Raw genomic sequence first — 20,218 nt, 5'->3', positions numbered from 1 at the left:
ATTACATGCGCATGCGTTTAATGAGAACATATGTATTTCAGTCACTAGCGAGTTGAGATACAATTTTGACTGTAAGCAGGACTTGTGCTTTTTTTCCAGGCATGGCTTTCTAATTGTTTCTCTTCCATAAAGATCAGATTGATCAACCTTGACCTGGAGGATCTGGTTATTCAGCAACTTTTCTTGTTAATGCTCTTCTTGCCCATCACTTTATGTGTTAGTAGGTTTGGAGCTATACCAAAACTCCTTCCATTTTCAGATGAGTTGAATAAAAACATGCGGTCAGAGCTTGAGATGTCAGTTTTAAACTTAAAACTTAATGGTGCTTCTTGTTCACTTATTGTTTCTATTTTCTGTGACTTTTGAATGTATTGGTTGCACCAGATTTTCTTCAGGGGAAGCTGAGAAAAGATGGCTGACTGCAAAAGTGACACTCTTCACATTTTGTAAACGGTATGTATATTTTTTCAAAAGCCATTTAATCATTTGCTTTTTTTTTTTTTTGTGGTTATGACTAAATGTGAGAGGTCCAAGAGGTGCACACGGTTTTGCAAAGTGAATATGTTTAGATTTTCTTCGTTAAACTGGTTAGTGACATTAAGTCTCATGTCTAATTCCACACGACAAAAGATATGGAATATGATGATATACATCTGAGTGATATTTCTGAAACTTTGTTCGTTTTGAAATACATGAAGAGAAAGTGTAAAACATGTGTAGCTGTTATAGAAACCTCCACACTGCACTGTGCCTGTTCTAGTTGCTTCAGTATCCCCTGCTCCCACTTACCCATTGAAACTTGCAGACCCTGACTCTGGTGCATTCAGCAGAGCTGCATCGTGACTAAATGTGAATTCTGTGTGCTAAAGAGCCAGATGGGTTTTGCTCACCCCCCTGCTTCCTCTGACTTTGAAGTTTCGATGGAGAAAAAAAAGTAATAAAATAAATAAAAATGGTCTTCATCTCACTGCAGCCAAAGGAAACCTTTAGATTCCTTAAGATGAAAAAATATATATGAAAAGGTGAAAGTCTGGAAGAAAAGAGGCAAACTAGATTTTTAAAAAAAACGGATTGAATGAAAAGTATGCAATCACGCAAAATCAATAAGTAAAAACTTAAAATCTTAAATAAAATAAAAAAAGTAATCCCATCCTCCCTAAGTGCAAGGTTTATCTTTGTTTCGCAAAAGCTAAACTGGGAAGCAGTCCTTGTAGGGGCGATCATTCACCAAACCCAGTTGCGCACGACTTGGTGACATCAGTGGGGACGAGAGATCCTGAAAAATTACTCCTGGGATTGTGTGACGACAGTGACCGGGAAGTATAAAAGCAGAGCCGAATAAGTTGTCAGCTCATATACCTCCAGGATCTGGCCTAAAGGGTCACCGAGAGCTGAGAGAAGCGGGGAGAAACCATTAGCAACGCTGCCAGCGGTGCCTCGGGGTGGGGACGAGGAGAATTTGGATACTTTTCATGTAAGTCTGGCGCTTTTCAGAATCCTAGATTTGAGATTTTGGGTCACTTTACCTGGATACAGCAGGTTTTGTGCGTCTCGCACTTGTAAATGAGCTTTCTTTGTTTCTGAAAGTCCAGAAGCAAACAATGCAATTCGTGCATCATTAGTCTTTTATTGACTTCATACATTAAGCATGATTTGTAATAAAACTTTGACTTTGTCTGGAATCTTTTTTTCTAGTAGAGGGTGGAAAAAAAAAATAAAGCCATGAAGTCGGCAAGCCTTCTAGTCCTGGCATCTTTTGTGATCTGCAATTTGGCAGTGTGTGATGGACAGGGTCTACCTGCTGAGGATGAGATGGACCGAAGTACCACCATAGACAACCTCATGCTACAGAGAGCACAGAGCCTCCTCTTACGGTCTATCCTCAAAAAGCTGCAGGATGGAGACGGTAGAAATGGTGCGTGAAGTTCATGGTTTGGGTATATTTTTCGGCACAAAAAAAAAGTTGACTCTGCAGCATCATACGGTCATGCTGTTTTTTTAAAATGTATATTTACTTGTTTAAATCCAGCATTACATATTATTTCCTGTTACCTAAGCCTCACTGTCTTAACAATTTCCTGGGAACTATTTTTCCCCTCAAACGTAAAATAATGAATAATTACAAAATGTTGTTGCATTCTCTATTTCTAAAGAGATAGGGAGACATAGATCTGGGGAAATATGGATCGTAAGATGCTGTCTTGTGCGTAATTTACGCACGGCGCACGCCAACTGTAAAATCCCTCTTGCTGCAGTTTGTCTATGCTAGAACAGACTCAGTCGGTATTAGATCAATACTAAACAAGTCCTCAACTCTTTTTTGTCCAGATGGGATTTTATCACAACCACAATGGGTGACAAAAAGACAGCATCCCGGCAAGAGGTACTTCGAGGACCTGGAGAAGCGGCAGCATCCGGGCAGAAGGGAGGTGGTCGACGACGAGCAGTTCTGGGATATGCAAAAGAGACAGCACCCCGGCAAGCGCGAAGACGAAATGCATTTGTTCACGGAGTTCCAGAAGAGGCAGCATCCAGGGAAGCGCTCCACCACGGGACACATTCCCGACAGCCCCGTCGAGCTGCTCAGCGAACTTTCCAAGCGCCAGCACCCGGGCAAGCGCTATCTGGTGCTGCACAGCAAGCGCCAGCATCCCGGTAAGCGTCTTCTCGAAGATGAGGACGGTGAAGCGGACTGGACTGAGGACGGAGAGGAAGATATGTCCGAGCTGGAGAAGCGTCAGCACCCAGGAAAACGCTTTTGGGATAACTCCAGTCCGGAATTAAGCACCAGCAGTCCGTGTGACGTTTTGGACTCTGAAAGCTGCAGTAAGACCAGCCTGCTGCTCGACTTTCTGGAAAACATCAACAAAAGTCACGCCGAGGAGAAGAGACAACACCCCGGGAAAAGGTTTGCACCAGAGGAGGAGGTGGAGGAAGGAGAGTAGGGAAAGAAACAGCTGTTCTGCTTTGTTATCAACCAATAAACTACGTGATCCAATATGAAATATGAAAAACTGAAACTTATTTTAATTATTTAACCTTTTGAGCCATTTTTCTTTGGCACACAGTTTGTAACATTAACGCATAGCATCAGTCTGAGATTCTTCTTTGGAGCGCTTGTGCGTAATTATTCTCAATATCTTTAAACTTCGCTGTAAATACAGATTTAGGACGACGGGATATGCTAATATAAATCTAATTATTTCTTGAGTTAAGTTACGGTTTATTATTTTCATTAGAATATTTATGATTAATTTATATAAGATTATAATTACTGGCTTCAGCAATGTTGCCTCTGTGAGGCAACACGTCCTTGTCAGTGTGGCACATGACATACCTGAGTCCAGAACTAATGAAAACTGCCTCGCTTGCATCAAATAAAACTCTTGACTGACTGATTTGTGTTTTATTTATACTTATGTAAAATATAAAGAATTCTACAGCAAATTAAACGTGTTACTCTTTATTTTTTACACTGCCTTATAAAGGAAGTTCATTAAAGATGCTTCTGGTAACCAGTACAAGCAAAATGTGAGGCGTGTGCAGTGCAGATGTATTGCAGCTCTCTGTTTCCTCAATTACGCAGCTTTCAGCCAATTACAATCTTCTGTTATAAAGTGTCATTTATGCAGGCAGATACCAGGGGGATGATGTCAAGTGTCCACTCTTTAATTGGAATCCGTCCTCAACATGCAAATTTATCCAGAAGCATCAGAACATTCAGGCAAAAATGTTTTGCCAATTCTCGTTCACTTTCACACAACTCCAGAGCACTGTCAACATTTCACCAGCAAAAAAATGCACACATTTTATTTTTATTTACCTTAATCTCTGAGTAGGAATTGTGTCAACGGTCAAAAGTCCTTTAATTACATCAGTTAAGCTACCATATTAGTTAAAATGTGAGGTACTTTGGTTCATTTGATGTATTCTACAAGTAAAATAAAATGGTCTTTGAGGAATGAAACTATTAAAAGAGTAATAAACTTTTAAAACCCATTCTGAAAAAGATGGTATGTCAACCTTTATCATGGTAACCACAGCTAGGACGTCCTGTTCCTCACTAACATCTGCCTCAAAAGGTCAGCATAACTACAGGCAACATTTTGGCACGTTAAAGCTGGATACAAAACTTAAAAAGTAAAAATTAAAATAAATAAATAATTTACATGGTTGTATAATTTGGACGCTTCCATGACAACAGCAGCTGAGATATTATTGTTCATTAGCAACAGCAGCCTCAGGGCTAAGAAGCCCTGCTTGCTACTAGTAAGATAACATCTTGCATTGTTCTTGAGTTGGCTCAGAACTTTTGGGTTTTTGCAGACTGACACGTGAAATTTTTCCCATACTTACTCATATAAATGTAAATTATTGTACAGTCACTAGCAAAATCCTTCAGATGCTGTGGCAGATGACGAAGCACAGAGCAAAAATTAATTGCAGAGTTAAGTTTGAAAGGGAATTAAAGTAAAGTGCATGTAACTGTGCAAAAACTCTTCAGCAGTTTTGTTTTGACCGTCTTTCAGTGTTTGCTATGAAGCGGTGACAAGAAATGGAAACAAGCAAACTAAGAACAGAGCTGTTGGATTTTACATAGAACTTGTAATTATTCTCTATCTGTCAAATTTTGATTTATTTCATGCAACATCACCTCAGCACATTTTAGAGTTCCAATTTGTTCAACAGATTAAACACAATTTAGTCAAACTAATAAATTTTTAACAGCCCAGTTGGTTTCTTGGCATTTCCTCCCTTGAAATCCCATGAAAGCTAAAAATTGTGCTGGATGAACTTGGTTCTGGTTTGTACCGTAGATACGGGGAGCCAAAAAATAAAGACAAAGCTTTTTACACGTTTTCAATGACAAAGAAAGAAACAATGAACATTACAGTGAATAAAAGCAGCTTTTAAATTTAGGTTCTGGCTTGCTGATTTGTCTGTTCTAGTCAGCCCATTTTTCTCCCATTCTTCTTTGAATCGGCACTAACAAGCACACAGACATAGGTCACCATGATGTCATTGGGACCGTGGAGGAGTGTTTCCCAAGTCTACTAAGATACGTATTAAAAAGAAGATTTTTGTTATTTAATAAAGAAAACACTAAAAGGAGATTAGAACATTGTCACCAGCTGTAGATGACAGGCTACTGCCAAAATGACCTAAAAATTGTACCGTGATGTATTTAGTTCTATATAAAAAAAAGGATGACAACAAACTTGTTTTATGGCAGAAAAAGGAAATGTCAAACAGATGGTTTTGGAACTCCTAGCAGGAACATCCAATGAACTTCTGGATCATCATTGTAGAAGGTAATGTATAAACAGCGCCCCTTTGTGGATTAATACAGCTATGAATAAAATTCCTGTACAGTAATTTCATTCAAATGTAGCCTGCAGGCTTCTTCCTGCCACACAGAGAAAGACCAGTGAGGTGTACTTGAAGACTGCCAGTGGTCCGTCCCCACCCCTTTCTGTTTACTGCAGTGTGGTGTTACAAGACTCTACCCACCAGTGACTAAAAGAAGGAAGAGTCTCACATTGCCTGTAAGACAGCGTGCCGGGTAAATTTGCCCTCCTACATTTCCTGGTTTTCCGTTTTAAGATGATGGCCTGCTTTGAATCTGAAAATGTGGCTTGCGCCAGGATAATTTCCCCAACAACTGACCCTCGAAGTTTACTACGTAGCCTCCGCAGGGCACAACTCTCGTAAACACGTTCATGAACAGTTTTCCGAGGTATAGGAAAACCAAATAATCACGCATGGACATGGACTTTTATTTTTGCACGCAAGCAAAAAGGATGTTAGCTGTTCCCTCACGCTGCGTTCACTGTGTTTTAGCTGTTATTATCTCTGGATGTCTAACAGAATGGATAAAGTTGATATTCTGACTCGCATCCTGAAGACAGAAAACACCTCAACGATTCTCAGTGGTCAGTCTCCTGCCAGCGTCATTAACAGCCGGAAGTACGTACCTGTCACCGCCGACGCTCAGGATGATAACCTGGGTTTCCTAGATGATGCCATCCGGACTGCTCTCTGTGGTGAGACCAGAACTGTTGTAGTGGTTGGTCCAGAAGGTTCTGGTAAAACCACTGCTTTGCTCAAGCTTGTTGTCGATTGGGCTAATGGAGAATGCCTTCAAAACTTTTCTCATGTTTTCAACTTCCATTTTAGAAAAATAGGATCTTCTACAGATGAACTTTGTTTGGAAACTTTAATCCAACAAGGCCACCATCAAATGCCCCCAAACTTCACACGTCTGGTTACAGAGGAACCTGATGGCGTGTTGTTTGTATTTGATGGTCTGGATGAGTTTAAGCACAGCCTGGACCCCTCAGTCCACACCCTGACCTCTAACCTTTACCATCTGGTCTCTGTGTCCTGCTTATTGGCCAGTCTGCTTCACGGATCCCTGCTGAAAGGAGCTGCCTTTCTTGTTGCAACCAGGCCCACAGATGGCGCGAAGTTCCTCAGCGGGATTCGGATGGATGTGTTGGGGTTTCAGAAACCGCAAAGAGAGGTTTACTTTAACGACTTCTTCCCTGACCCCACTGCAGCTAGTGAAGCATTTCTGCACATAGAAAGAACTCTGGGCATTTATGATTTCTGTGCTTCTCCCAGGTTTTGTTGGACAGTCTGCTCTATTTACAAGCGGCTTATTGATTCATGTACCAAACCTTCTGAGACTCTGTCTCAGCTGTTTGTGGATATTTTGGTCCACCTGATTCAGACTCTCTCACTGAACAAAGAACGCAGTAGAGGGTTAGTTTTGGCTCTTGGCAGAATGGCATCTCACTGCCTCTATGACCAACATTCAGGCTGTTCCAAGCACACCATTGATTCCTTTGGTTTTGAACACAGTCTCACCTCTGTGGATGGTTTCTTGAGAGTTCACAGTGAAGGAGAGCTCTCCTTCCACTCCAAACTGATGCAGGAGTTTGTCTTGGCCGTGGCTTTCTTTTTGGACCCGTCAACACACGGAGACACGGAGAAGATGCTGGATAATCACAAAGGTTGTTCAAAGTTTCTAGATTTCTTTATGTCAGGGCTCTCTGAGCCGGTCCAGTACAGATTGCTGGAAGACTTACTGGGAATGTTCCGCTCTGATCAGATTAAAGGTTTTAAAAGCTGGTTTAAAAGCAGATCAGAGAAAACACTGAAGAAATACGACAAATCTGAACACTACAGATGTTTCCATTTGCTGCATCAAGCCCAGAACCAGAGTTTGGTAAAGGAAATCCTCAACCCTGCTGCACACTCATACATCTTTCATGAAAACTTGAGCCTCCAGGACTGTGCAGCTCTGAATTACGTGATCACATGTCCGGGTGAAAGGGAAAAGTTGAGCGTGTCCAGAACAACAATATTAAGAGAGATGATGGAGGTCTTGGCTCCGTCTGTGAGTCTGTCACACACTGTGATGTAAGTGGAAAATGCTCTTAAAAGATGATAAACATTTATCATTCAATGTGTTCAGCACCATATATATGAAATGCAATGCCGTATCCTCCAGCTTGTCAAACTGCTCCATTCATAAAGACTCCATCCCTCTGCTGGCTTCAGCTGTCAGCATGGGTGTCACCAGAGAGCTGGAGCTTTCCCATTCCAACCTCGGAGATGAAAAGTTGCAAATTCTCTGTGCGGGATTAAGAGAGGCCAAGCTGCATGGACTAAAGTAAGGCAAATCCCTTTTTAAATGTTTTCCTTTTGTTGCTGATGATGCAATTCTGTGGTAAAATATTTCCATCACATTGTTTTTTACTTTTTTTGTCACATACATTAACATAAATTGGATAGTCAATCAATTGTTTGACTTAAACTCAATGTTAAGTTGCCAAAACTCATGTTGATGGTCTTTAAATTTTACAACATTCTGAGCATTTAAGAAAAGGGGAAAAAAGTACAACATTCAAACTGTTTGACTGACTGAAGGGGGCGTTCTTCTTCACTTGGGTGATGCAGCAGGACAATGTTCCTGCTTTTTGCTCTGAATCAAGTATAAAGTACAAAGGGAAGATTTTTCAGCGGCCTAGTCAAAATTTAAGCAGAAATTTTATTAAAATGCTTTTGCATGACTCTAAACCTGAAGTTCATTAAACCCTCTTGTGTGACTGGACAATTGTTTTTCTTAAAGAAAACAGCCAGGTTGTTTTCAATGTCTTTTCTCTTTAACAACTGATATCGTAATTTTAAAAACTGTTTGTTTTTACCCGGCTTTCTATTGATATTGAAATTTGTTTGATCCAAAACCTTCAACTGCGACTAAACAGTAAATAAGAAAAAAAAAAGAAATAAAACAAATTTGTAAGTGGGCAAATATGCTTCTATAACACTGTAGATATTCAAAAGAAAAGACAGAACATAACTGAAGTTGTTGTGTTTTGATATTTGAAGTCTTAATGTCTATGGTCTGACTGCGGCCTGCTGTGGCTACCTGGCCTCCCTGCTAACCTTGGGAGCCTCCCAACTCCAAATTTTACAAATGATGTTTAATCCGATCGGCAATCAGGGCTTCACAAAGCTGTGCAAAGCAATGCACAGTCCAAACTGCAGACTACAGGAGCTCCAGTAAGTTCTGAAATAGTATGGATTCATATTTCAACATGTCCACTCTGTCAAATGATCAACTTTTCTTGTTAACAGGATTCAAAGCTGTAATTTGACGGCAGCGTCCATGAAGGCTTTTGCATCAGCTTTGTGTTCTGGTCAATCACAGTTGACAACAATCGACTTCAAGGGGAACATGACTGGTGACGGTGGAATTGAAGCTTTATGCAAAGCCCTCCAACAGCCGCTTTGTAAACTGCAGAGCCTCGGGTATGAATCCATTTTAAGGTCATAAAACCAAGATCGGCTCCGTTTAATTTCGGTAATGTGGGGTAATTTGATTTTCTAAAAGCGATATGTTTTTAATATGTTTTGTAGATTGTTTGACAACGTTGCTAGAGTGTACACTCTAGTAACTGCCTTTTTTTACTTTTTATGCTTTTTGACAAACAAAATGATGCTGTTCATGCATATTTCACTGTAGAGAAATAATTTTGTGCATTAAATTTTAGCCACATAAGTTTACTATAAAGAACTATTACTATTATTGCTACAAGTCTTACTGTTTTCTGTCAAATTCTTCTGGAATATAGTCATGTCACACTTTCTCCTATTCCTTCAATGCATTTTTCTCTTGTGCCCTGTTTCTATCTGTGTCTCAGCATTCTGCTTGTCTACCTTTCTGCATGTGCCTTCTGCTTTTACCGGTGTTGCTGTTTTCAAAGATCTTCTGCAAACTTTAATCACGTTTAGCAATTCATATATTAATCATTTCTGCTTCTTTTGCTCCTTTATGCTATTTATTTTGCTATGTTTCACTTCTTCAAATATTTCTGGTTTTGTACTAATTTCTGCTTCTGCAAATTTATACTTTCTAATATGTTTCACTGTTCAGTTGTTTCAACTATTTCGGGTTTTGTACTAATATCCTGCTTCTTGTGCTAATTATGCTACTTCTTAAGCTCTGTTTCACTTTTTGACTTTTTCAAATAATTTAGGTTGCACACAAACTTCTGCTTCTTCTGCTGAATTCTGCTATACTTTTGATAAATTTCATTAGCAAAGGTGTAGCTTTGTCTGCTACAAAGACAGTAACTTCCTACAAAGGTTTTCTGCAAACTTTAATCAATTTCATCAATTCATATATCAAAATTATCACCTTTCTGTGGTATTTTGTGCTTTTTGTTATGGTTTCTTTTCAACAATTTCTGGTTTTGTACTAATTTCTTCTTATGCTATTTTCCTATCTTTCACTTTTCAACTATTTCATGTTTTATACCGATTTCTGCTTTTGGTAATCTATACTATTTGTTTTTCTATGTGTTACTATTGTACTTTTTCAAATATTTAAGAAATGTGGTGATTTCTTCAAGTTGCCATCCGTCCCCGCAATAGCTGTTGATTGCGGTAAACCAATATTTTCACATTTAAGCTTTCATTTGAATAGATGTGCGTGCGTGGATGGATGGATGGACAGACGGCTCGTTGGAAAGACGGACGGACGGACGGACGGACGGACGGAGCGACCGAGCGACAGACAGACAGACAGACAGACATACAGACAGACAGACATTATTTCACCACACACACAAACACAACACACCACACACACACACACACACACACACACACACACACACACATACACACATGCACACGCAGACACACACAAACCCACTTTCTCCCTGCTCTCTTTACTTCACAATGAACTGCGAGAAAGCAGGTGTTCATACAACTTTTGACGGGAACCTTTTCTGTTCCCGTGGGTAAACTCCACCCACACTGAGTGGACACTCAGTAGAAGTGGAAGGGAACATAAATACTCTCTGCATGACTCATTTATCTTGATTTTAATTGGCGGGTCAATTTGACCCGGAACAGTATGTGTGTCTAAAATTCAATTATAAAGATCACCCTTTGAAAAAAAAAAATTTATGTAATATAAAAAAATTTACCAAATATCACTTTCAATGAAATTATTGTTTTTTGTGTCTAGGTTTTTCTCAGTGGACATAAAAAATGTAAATCCCATTTTTTATGTCCAAATGAGTAATTGAGTAAGTTGTCATCATTAATCCTTAATTTCTGAGAAATAAAAAACATAATTGTACAAATTTTGATTGAGATGGTTAGTATTAGAGTTAATAATCAGATAAAAAAATGTTTTGGAGGAATTCTTTGGTTCCTGACACTATTGCATGATAAAACACTCCCCGGGTCAAATTGACCCACGGACATTATTGCTATTCCTCAGAAACGAACATAAGAGGAGGGTTAAAGATGATTTAACGGCTCATACTGATGATCTCTGGATAGTTACTCGTATAGGAGTCAAATTATCACACTGACCACAATGGCGCTTTTGGAACATCACAAACCAAACGTATTATGAACGGATTCCGTTTGGTTACAGTTGAATTCAACGAAGCTTCCTGCTGCTTTTCCGCTCGATGCGCAGCAGGACGCTCTGCTGACTCAGCAGCGTCTCTCTGAACCGACATGCAGACTGCGGCCGAGATCGCCTCTATCAGACCCTCCGGATGAAGCTTGGACTTAGTTTCCAGATGTAGTCAAACCATATTTTTATAAGAGCGTAAAGCTGCCAGGTTAAAAACTTCAATACGGACCGGTGACGCTAATCAGTTGGGGGGATAAAAAAAGCCTGACATCATGACGCGTTGTCGCGCATTACTCCGGTAGTTTTTTTTTATTTATTTTTTTTTCGGCACTAGTTTATTTGACAGCAATCTGACTGTAAGGGGGCAGAGAGAGCGAAGCGGGGGGAGAGAGGCCTGGGCCCAGCGAATGGAGGACTGGAGTCGGACTCCTGACTACTGTGGGCTAAAGTCTCTATATGCGGGGCGCTGCGCTAACCACCGCGCCGCGCAAAGCCCCTATTGCGGGAGGCTATGCTGTAATTTACAGTTTGTCTTTGTTAAATTATTTACATTTTTATACAATTTGAGCTTACCTCACCTAGTCCACCTTCTTCCATTTCCTTGGAAAAATCTGTTTTGTCATCTGATTGCGACTAGTCGACTGGCCCAGAAAAAAGTCATTGCAGAGAGAAGAATCGACTAGTCGACTAATCGGTGCAACTTCTATTAACTACTTTTGCTATCTTTCACTAATTGTGCTAATTTATATATCAAATCGTTCTGCTTCATGTGGAGATTTCTATGACTTTTGGTAAACTTAACTATTGCACTTTTGTGCAAATTTTTGCCCTGTTGAAATACATGGTGGAATTCTGTAAATGTAGTCAGTTGCTAGAGTGTACACTCTAGTAACTGCCGTTCATGAACTTTTAATGCTTTTTGACAAACAAAATGATGCTGTTCATACATATTTCCCTGTAGAGAAATAATTTATGCATTAAATCGTAGCCATGTGTGTCTACTTTATGGAACTATTACTATCATTGCTACACTGTTACTGTTTTCTGTCAAAGTCTACTGGAGTACAGCCATGTCACACCTTCTCCTTTCTTTCAATGTGTGTTTCTCTTGTGTTCTGTTTGTATCTGTGTGTTTGCATTCTGCTTGTCTACCTTTCTGTATATGCCTTCTGCTTCTACTGGTTTTACTGTCTGCAAAGGTCTTCTGCAAACTAATCAATTTTAACAATTCAAATATCAAAATGTTCTGCTTCTTTTGCTCCTTTATGCTATAATTCATGTTGCACACAAACTTCTGCTTCTTCAGCTGAATTCTGCAACACTTTTGCTAAGTTTCACTACTTGGCAAAGGATTTATACAATGTATGACTAGCTTTCTTATGCTTTTTTCCAATTTCTTACCGTTTGATCTCAAGTTTCTTATATTTCTCCATCAATCATTCTGCAAATATGCTTATTTGGCACTTTATGTTATGTTTCACTTCTTTAAATATTTCTGTTTGTGTACTAATTTCAGCTTCAGCTAATTTCTGCAGTTTGCTACGTTTCACTATTCAACTGTTTCAACTATTTCAATTTCTCATGCTTTCTTCTACTTAAGCTTTTCTCCACATTTTCTTGCATTTCTGCAGCAGTCATTCTGCAAATATGCATTCTCACGACTGTTTCGCTAGGAACAGCTATTTTTCTAGTTTATTTTAACTCAGTCTTTAGTTCTTTTTTTTTTAGGTACAGATATACTTTTCCTGATATCTTAGCCGTTTTCTTTGTTATACAGGAAACTGGTGTTTGAGAAGTTGGTGTAAAACATTTCCACATGTAAACTTTGAAGAAAGTAATTATCAATGTAATTGCTTTGCCACTTAGCAAAAATAAGTAATTTTGGTAAGCTTACCCAACCTAAAACAGGAAACTTGTCTCATTTCATGTCAAACCCTGAGGAACATGAAATATGTAATTTCTTTAAAAGGATAAGGTTTGTAAATATTCACTAAACTGCCCTGTTTTTGCCCTCTGTATTTGCAGCTTGACACGATGCGAGTTAACCACAGCAGTCTTCGAGAAACTGGGATCAGTTCTTAAAAATGGGATATGTCAAATCAAATCTCTACTTTTAGCCATCAACAAAGTGGGAGACCAAGGTGTTAAATATCTCTGGGATGCTCTTGCACATCCAAACTGCTTGTTGGAGGAACTGAGGTGAGCTAATGAGAAAACAAAATGCTCTTGCTTTTTTTGTGGGGGGGGGTGGGGGGGGACAAGCACTGTAGAGTAGTACAGTGCACTACTCTATGAATCTACTTGCTTTCCCTGCAACACAGCGTGGAAATGACCAAATTGACGGATGCCTGTGTTGAAGACCTGTGTGCTGCTGTCAGAGCTAGTCATACCCTGAAACGTCAACTTGAGGCAGATGGAACTGCTCATTCATTAAAGGAAAGATCCAACACTACAATCACTGCATTTATTGCACTTTTATCAATAAAACTTTGGGATGTTTGACCATTTAAATCAAAAAGCACAGAAGCATATGTCACTATAATACAACAAGTACTTTGGAAGCAGTGATTTGTTTCACAGCAGTCATTGTCAATAAGAAAATCTATTTACAAGCATAAAGCATTGTAAGCAGCTCCCCGGTTGCTGCGTTTCTCATATAGTTCTTGTGAGGAAAAACAGTAGACGTAAACATTTCAAGTGTCCAAGGCTGTGCACTAACCTTGGAGTTTAACATCTTAGCACTTTTTGTAGGAAACATAATTAAAAGTTCATTGTAATAAGGTGTAGAGCGAGTCTCGCCTGTATAACAAAGAAAATATGATTGGAATAAAGTATCGGTCCCCTCAGTGGTCATGAGTTTCTCCATTAAGGACACCGGTGTGGCTGCTGTCCCTCAGTTTGGAGGTTTGACAGTTTTTACTGCCATTGGAGGAAATGTCCTCATCTGTGCTGCTCTCTATGTCACTGCGATCGTCTTTCGACACCTGGAGATGACAGAAACAAGACCCATTGTTTAAACAAGCATGAGAGGTTTACATCCGTGCTACAGTTTTACTAAAGTCTTCACGCCCTCACATTTTTCACATTCAAGCAACAAATTCATGCGCTTGATGTAAAATAATACTTTTTTTTCTGAAAAATGGTGTGTGGTGTATGCTTAATCAGTAGCCTTTAACTCTCATATCCATAAATATAATTCTGTATCGTCTAATTAAATGGACTCCAACTTTATGCAATTTCATATTGGTGTAAATTTATCTGAAAATAGAGGAGATATTACAAAAATGTTCAAAAACTTGTCATCCTAAACTGATAAGAGGAGCAGCAAAAGAAGCCCAGGAAGGAAAAAGGCCAACCAGAAATTGAGCAAAACCATGAATCATATTTATTTTACTCATAATTATACTTTGTGTTAACCTGACACATTAAAATGCACCAAAAAAAGCATAAATACTTTTTTAATTCACTGCAGCTGCTGCGTGAGGATGTAGACAAACCTTTCCCTTGAAAATGGCTTTGACAGCAATGCGAGCGATGAGGTAGAACCAGATGACGTGGAGAGTCTGCAGGACCAGCAGTAACCCATTTATCAGCCACCAGGCCTGATATGGACCAATGATCTGCCAGCTCTCAAACAGCACACTGTAAACAATCCTACAAGCAAAACCAACCAAATAATGCATTTAATTAAAGAAAAAAAAGGCTTTTTATTTTAAAGTGTATTCGTAAACTCTCACCAGAAAGGAAAAATGACGAGTCGAGTGAGAAAAAAGCTTATGCTGAACACCACAAACAAGCTGTCGCATAGCCTCTGGTACTTGGCATAGTTGGCCAACTTGGCTGCCTTTGAGAAACAAGACGAGCAAGCTCTCAGAAATGATGAATCAAATTCCTCCATTTGGAGTCAACATGTTTCAGCTGATGATGGATCCATTTACCTCAAGGAAGATGTCCGAAGCATCGTGCACACACATCACCAGAGTGCCAGCTCTTAGCATGTTGTTGCCATAGGAGATGGTGATGAGGAATATGGTGGCCAGGTGGTGGACAAGCATGATCATGAAATCCTGCCATCGTCACAATGAGACAGGACAAATAAGGACAGAGCGATAAATCAGTAAATCAGTAGGTATTTTGGATGAAAGGCTGGGTAAAGCTGTATTAATGCTTATAAAACTAAGTATTAAATCCAAAGGAAAATAAACCTGTTAAATAAAAGTCAAATGAAATTTGTTGTTGTGGTTTGCTGATATTGGTGATCGCCAGTAGTAGTTCTACTATTAAACTTTATGACAGTGTGTTACGAAGAGGGTGTTGGGAAGCTTGTGCAGTTTTCATATTTCAACCCTTCTCCCATAAAGCTTTAGATCTGTCTTCAGAGGACGGTTTTCATAAAACACGTTTGACTTGTTCTGATGCTGCAGTCACTTCTGGGGGATGTGCAAGGAGTTGCACTCAATAGAAATGATTTAACATCTTGTTTTAACTGATCAAAAGATTTTTTTGTCCATCAGAAAAAAAAAAGTTAGGTTCTCTCCAACTATGTACTATTTTTTTTTAGGACAGGGAATTATGTTTGTGCTCTTCTTATTTTTGGAGTTATCTTCCTTTTTCAAGTTTAAAAAAAAGGACGTTGGAGATTTGCAGAAACCTAGAGTGAGTTGGATTCGGTGCCCTATTAACACCACTTTCTTTTATACAAATAACCAAAGAAACTATTGGTAGATGTATGTAATCAAGTTTTTCAGACTCCATCTACATAAATGTTTTTCTGAAATGTTCTTTTAAAAAAAAAAAAAAAAGACTTCCTAGCAAAAAAAATCCCTTGCGCAATCTCTAGTAAGATCTTCATCCATGCCATGAAATATCCAGATTGTTACATCTACACCAGGTGTTTCTGAGGTGATGCAACTGTTGCAACACCAAAACAAAGAAAGCAGGAAGCATGATTCAATGTGAAGTTGTTGCACTTGACATGCTTTCAGTTGGCTTTTCAAATAGTTGTATTTTGGTTATGTACACAAAAATCCTTCAAATTAACACAACCCATCTGCTATGCATGTGAGAATATGTGCATAAATGTATGAATGACTTGTTGCACTATAAAAGCGCAGACCATTTACCATGTAGTACGGTAATTTAATTTACTTGGGTCCTTGCTAAAGTTCAACTCAACCAATAACCCTTTGCGAGAAGGCACAAGTTTGTTTGAGTGATTCAAGCGGGGGAAAAAAGCCTTTTCTGACCCATTATCACAAACGTAAACATGAGTAGCATGCACAGGGACTTTAACTCCAACTGTGTACTTTTACCTGATAAGATTAAGAAAGATCTTTTCAGTAACACTTCAGCAGGATTAGGCATAAGATAATAGGTGGGTATGTGGAAAATTCCCTCATGCTCAATTAAATATAGTGGAGGTTCTGTAATGCTGTGGGACTGTTTCTCTTCTAAAGGGTATGGCATCCGGAACTCTAACAAAACCTAAAGAGGGTCTTTGCTTGGACTTTCCACAAAATAATGATCCAAAAATACAGAAACTGTTTTATAAAATCTCCACCGATTTACCGGCCAGCCGATTTATTGGCACAGAATTCCTTAATTTTGGAAGATTGGCCGATACCTGCATGTGAAGCCAATCTACCCAAGCAAAGATACATATTTTCTGATATAGTTGAAGATAAAATCTAACTCCTGAGATATTTAAAACTGTTGTATCCTTTATTAAGAATGTTGTTACACATTTGTTGAACTTGTCACCATGTCATAACACTGTTATCTGTGAAAAGATCAATCTCTGCCTCTTCCCTCTGCATTCTGAAGAAATGAGCCGCTCCCGACCAAAAACAAACAAACAAAAAAAAGAATCAGGAAGAAGGTCTCAATGATGTCATCTGTGGGCCATGTGTATACAGTTTGTTAATGGCAGAGAAACAACTTACCATTACAGGAAAACCCGTCTATCCACCATCATGCTAACTAGCCTGAGCATTCACAACAAGCTTTGCTAGCAGCAGAACCTCAGGGACAAAGTGTTGGACTGGGGGAATGAGCAGCACCACAAGAGCTTGTGATTAACAGTGCTAAGACCTATCTCCTGGCTCTGATTGGTTGTTTCTAGTAAGCTCTGGGAGCATGGGCAGAAGGCAGAGGAGTTTTATTTATTTTTTATTTTTTCACAGATTATCTGTCTCATGCCATGCTGTCACAGTGTGCCATCACAGTTTCAACAAATATGTAAAAATATATATTTTTTATAAAAGGTACATGCTGCAAATTTAAGGAACAACAGAAGTGATGTTTTTATAGCAATATAATGGAAGTCAACAAAAGAAAGAGTCACAAAGACATCTTTCAGAAAAAAGTAAACTATAAAGAGTTCTCAAGAATTTAAAACGAGACAGAAAAACAAATCAAAATACATAAAGTGGCTAAATGACTTTTTAAATAATATCTGTAGGCAACTTTTGTTTAGTAAGAGACTAAAGAGGCACATTTTCTTGGAATTTGTGTGCAAGGACACAGTTTCATCTGTAAATGCTGATTAAAACCAGATAAATATTTTTGCCTGACAAAATATTTAATGAGTGATCATTTGAATATATATGGATGTATCTAATTTACCATTATATTTTGCATTTAACTTTTTTTTTTTATTTCTACAAGAATCAAGATCAATGATTTTATGCTGGTAGCATTTGATACTTTGACACATATACAAACGGTATAAAAGTAAAAAGCATAGTACACAAAACAAACTAAAATAAGGCCTCTAGGAACAAACACCTTTAGTTACAATATGAGTGATGATGGGAGGACAATAGTGTTGGTTGTTGACTCACCTTACGTTTAACATCTGTGAACTGGGACACCATCAGAGACCAATAGAAAGCCAGCTCAGCAACATAGTAATTGTATTGTCCAGGACTTAGAGGCTTTGAGGGGAAAAGAAGCAAACACACCTTTGATAAATATGCAACCATACTAATGTACAAGAAACACTGTGAAAAGAAGTGCATAAAAAGTGACACTTATGCAATTAGCAGTAAAATAAAACTGCTGACCTGAAAAGGGTAGTTGTGCCAACACTGTCTGGTATCCCACATCCAGGGTGACTAGCAGAGACAGTAAATAGGAGCAAGGTTAAATGACAAGGAGGAAACAAACAAATCAGGATTATACAAATCTCTTCAGAAAATTAAATTAAGACAAAGCGTAACCAAATGTCTTTTTCCAACACAAAGTAAACACAAAGTACAGCATGTGCCCAGAATCTTCCTACAGTAAATATTTTCACTTTTGTGATGGTACTTCCTCATAGTGTGTTGCATCTAAGCTAAAATGTTAAATTTTGTCCTTTCCTAGCGCACCGTTTACCCACGTTTGCTGTGCTTACTACAAGATTTGTGGTAAAAACTGTCTGTGCATCTCCATGATGTGTGGAGTGCACGACTAAAAGCGACTACACACTCCGACAGAACCGAAAAATGCAATCTCTCCACCTGGGCTTTTCTCTGAGTGCTGGTTTGGTGGCATCCAACAACTTTCTGATTGGTCACACAGATGTGGTTAATGCAGAAATGTCCTTTAATCAATATCTCTTCAGGTCTGCTCTTAGGTTTCTTGTGAAATATGAAATTTCATGGGCCAGAACAAACTTTGTTTTTACCTCTTAAACTATAACAGATTTCTGGGTTCTTGTGTAATATCTACAGAGCTCTATAATTGTTCTGTTCACAGATTCTTCCACCTGAATTGTGGAAATCTGGAGCTTCTTACAGCCAACACACCTATGTGTTGGCTAGGGTTAGGGTTATAATGTTCTCCTTGGCAAGATTTTGGTACAACTGAAATTATTTAATTTTGGGGCCTGCATATAAGTATATATTTATAAACACTTTGTGTTGGAGTCTCATGTATATAATCCAAATAAAATACACAGACGTTTGTGACATGACAAAATGTGAAAAGGTTCAAACCGTATGAATACTTTTGCAACACATTTGGCGTAGCTCAACTTACCACCCACAAATGACAAATGGCGTAGATAAAAATCACCAGGTAAAAGGTGAATCTCCACCTGCAGTGACAAAAATGGAAACAATGCTGTAAGAAAATATGTAAAACATCCTACTTTTAGCAGGCGATTACTAGACATTTCCAAAATGGCAATAAAGGTCCTGATGGGTTATCATTACAGTGTGATAAGATTTTCCAGCACATTGCTACCAAAATATCTTCAATTCTGCCAATTGTTAAAGAATTTGAAATATTTGAGTTTGAACCCATCATGTTGAGAGAAAAAACTCAATTAAAAGTGAAAAAGTATCATTACAAAAAGTCTTGATTCTCCCCACCAGGGGCTCCAGGTGCCAGCACAATTATTTATGGTGATCTTTAATGGTATTTGAGAAGACAATATTTTAATATTAAATATTAATAGACAGCCAGTTTCATATTGTTGTAAATGTGGACTTCCCTTATTTCTACTAAGGGAACTAAAACTAACCCTCCAAACAGGTCTGGCGTGAAACAAAACGAAAACACTTCCTGCGTTACTCTACTGACGTCGTTGGGTCTAAGATGTTGTGGGATCATTTCTCTCTCAAAAGCCCCAGGCGCCTGTTCATAAAGGATAGGATGATGGGAGTGTTTTAAAAGCACGGCAATCTGAATCAAAATAATGGTCGTGTCTGCCAGAAAACTGAAAATAGGTAATTATTACCGCGCCTTTCAGCTTGGCAGTTATTCAAAAACGTAACTTGTGTCAAATAAACACAGAAATGTTGAAGAGCATAAGAGGGGAACCAGAATCTCTGCAAGAATTGCGCAAGGAAGATTTGTCAAGAAGGCCGATTGTACGCTATAACCTTGTGAAATGATTTAGCAGAAGACAAAGTGCTGCCTGTTCAGAAGAAGAGGGTTATCCAAAGCAACAACCCTCTGCTATTTCTCTTCATAAAATGCATTTAATTTAAAAAGTGGGGTTTTCTCCTCCTTTTTTGACAGAGTTCAGCGTTTATTTGTCATATGCACTGTAGAAACAAGTTTTCTTGTACAACAAAAAGCTGACAGCTGCTACTTTTTTAACACGTCGGTCTGAGGTGCAGAACTGGGCCGACAATTATTTATTTCTCTCTTGTTGTCGTTTGTGTTTCAGAAGAGAGAAAGAGAGAGAGGAGTTTTGGTCTTGTGGCATTTGCTAGGTCATGTGATGCAGCGTTTAACTGAGGCAGACAAGCAGTGTCATCTGTGTGGTCAATTTAGGCT

General features: G+C 38.8%; 3 protein-coding genes across 5 annotated transcripts in view; 2 read left to right on the top strand and 1 right to left on the bottom strand.

Moving 5' to 3' along the window:
* The first annotated feature begins 1,265 nt into the window (after positions 1-1,265).
* Positions 1,266-3,395, top strand: trh (thyrotropin-releasing hormone). 2 transcript variants are annotated; one of them, XM_008414035.3, is made up of 3 exons: positions 1,266-1,474; positions 1,699-1,915; positions 2,329-3,395. In XM_008414035.3, the coding sequence occupies exons 2-3, from the start codon at positions 1,723-1,725 to the stop codon at positions 2,943-2,945; spliced, it is 810 nt and encodes a 269-aa protein (XP_008412257.1). In that variant the 5' UTR covers positions 1,266-1,474; positions 1,699-1,722; the 3' UTR covers positions 2,946-3,395. The 2 variants fall into 2 exon arrangements, with proteins under 2 accessions (XP_008412257.1, XP_008412256.1); XM_008414034.3 differs by having other exon boundaries at positions 1,270-1,474; positions 1,696-1,915.
* Positions 3,396-5,214: 1,819 nt separating this feature from the next.
* Positions 5,215-13,452, top strand: LOC103467552 (NACHT, LRR and PYD domains-containing protein 3). Of its 2 annotated transcripts, XM_081609100.1 has the most exons (6): positions 5,215-7,425; positions 7,517-7,678; positions 8,398-8,571; positions 8,647-8,820; positions 12,974-13,147; positions 13,270-13,452. In XM_081609100.1, exons 1-6 carry the CDS (start codon positions 5,858-5,860, stop codon positions 13,448-13,450), a joined length of 2,433 nt encoding a protein of 810 aa, XP_081465226.1. In that variant the 5' UTR covers positions 5,215-5,857; the 3' UTR covers positions 13,451-13,452. The 2 variants fall into 2 exon arrangements, with proteins under 2 accessions (XP_081465226.1, XP_081465227.1); XM_081609101.1 differs by lacking the exon at positions 8,398-8,571.
* LOC103467553 (ceramide synthase 5-like) overlaps positions 13,399-20,218 on the bottom strand; it is a 9,648-nt gene continuing 2,828 nt past the window's right edge. Inside the window, exons 4-10 of the mRNA XM_008414033.3 lie at positions 18,971-19,028; positions 18,013-18,063; positions 17,791-17,883; positions 14,887-15,015; positions 14,686-14,792; positions 14,446-14,602; positions 13,399-13,932 (exon numbers count right to left, since the gene is read on the bottom strand). Of these exons, the coding sequence (XP_008412255.1) occupies positions 13,792-13,932; positions 14,446-14,602; positions 14,686-14,792; positions 14,887-15,015; positions 17,791-17,883; positions 18,013-18,063; positions 18,971-19,028 (736 nt within the window). The 3' untranslated portion in view covers positions 13,399-13,791. The remainder of the gene's footprint in view (positions 13,933-14,445; positions 14,603-14,685; positions 14,793-14,886; positions 15,016-17,790; positions 17,884-18,012; positions 18,064-18,970; positions 19,029-20,218) is intronic.

The sequence above is a fragment of the Poecilia reticulata genome, chromosome 7 (assembly GCF_904066995.2).
Source record: "Poecilia reticulata chromosome 7, P_reticulata-male-v2, whole genome shotgun sequence".
NCBI lineage: Eukaryota > Metazoa > Chordata > Actinopteri > Cyprinodontiformes > Poeciliidae > Poecilia > Poecilia reticulata.
Note: the sequence above shows the minus strand (reverse complement) of the source record. Positions and strands in the feature narration are given on the sequence as shown.

What these genes read in the sequence shown, in the direction of transcription:
- trh (XM_008414035.3), top strand. Translation starts at nt 1,723, where the DNA reads ATGAAGTCGGCAAGCCTTCTAGTCCTGGCATCTTTTGTGATCTGCAAT. An exon ending in GGATGGAGACGGTAGAAATG is followed by an intron (nt 1,916 to 2,328) that starts GTGCGTGAAGTT and finishes TTTTTTGTCCAG; the next exon opens with ATGGGATTTTATCACAACCA.
- LOC103467552 (XM_081609100.1), top strand. Translation starts at nt 5,858, where the DNA reads ATGTCTAACAGAATGGATAAAGTTGATATTCTGACTCGCATCCTGAAG. An exon ending in AGTCTGTCACACACTGTGAT is followed by an intron (nt 7,426 to 7,516) that starts GTAAGTGGAAAA and finishes CGTATCCTCCAG; the next exon opens with CTTGTCAAACTGCTCCATTC. An exon ending in TGCTTGTTGGAGGAACTGAG is followed by an intron (nt 13,148 to 13,269) that starts GTGAGCTAATGA and finishes CCTGCAACACAG; the next exon opens with CGTGGAAATGACCAAATTGA.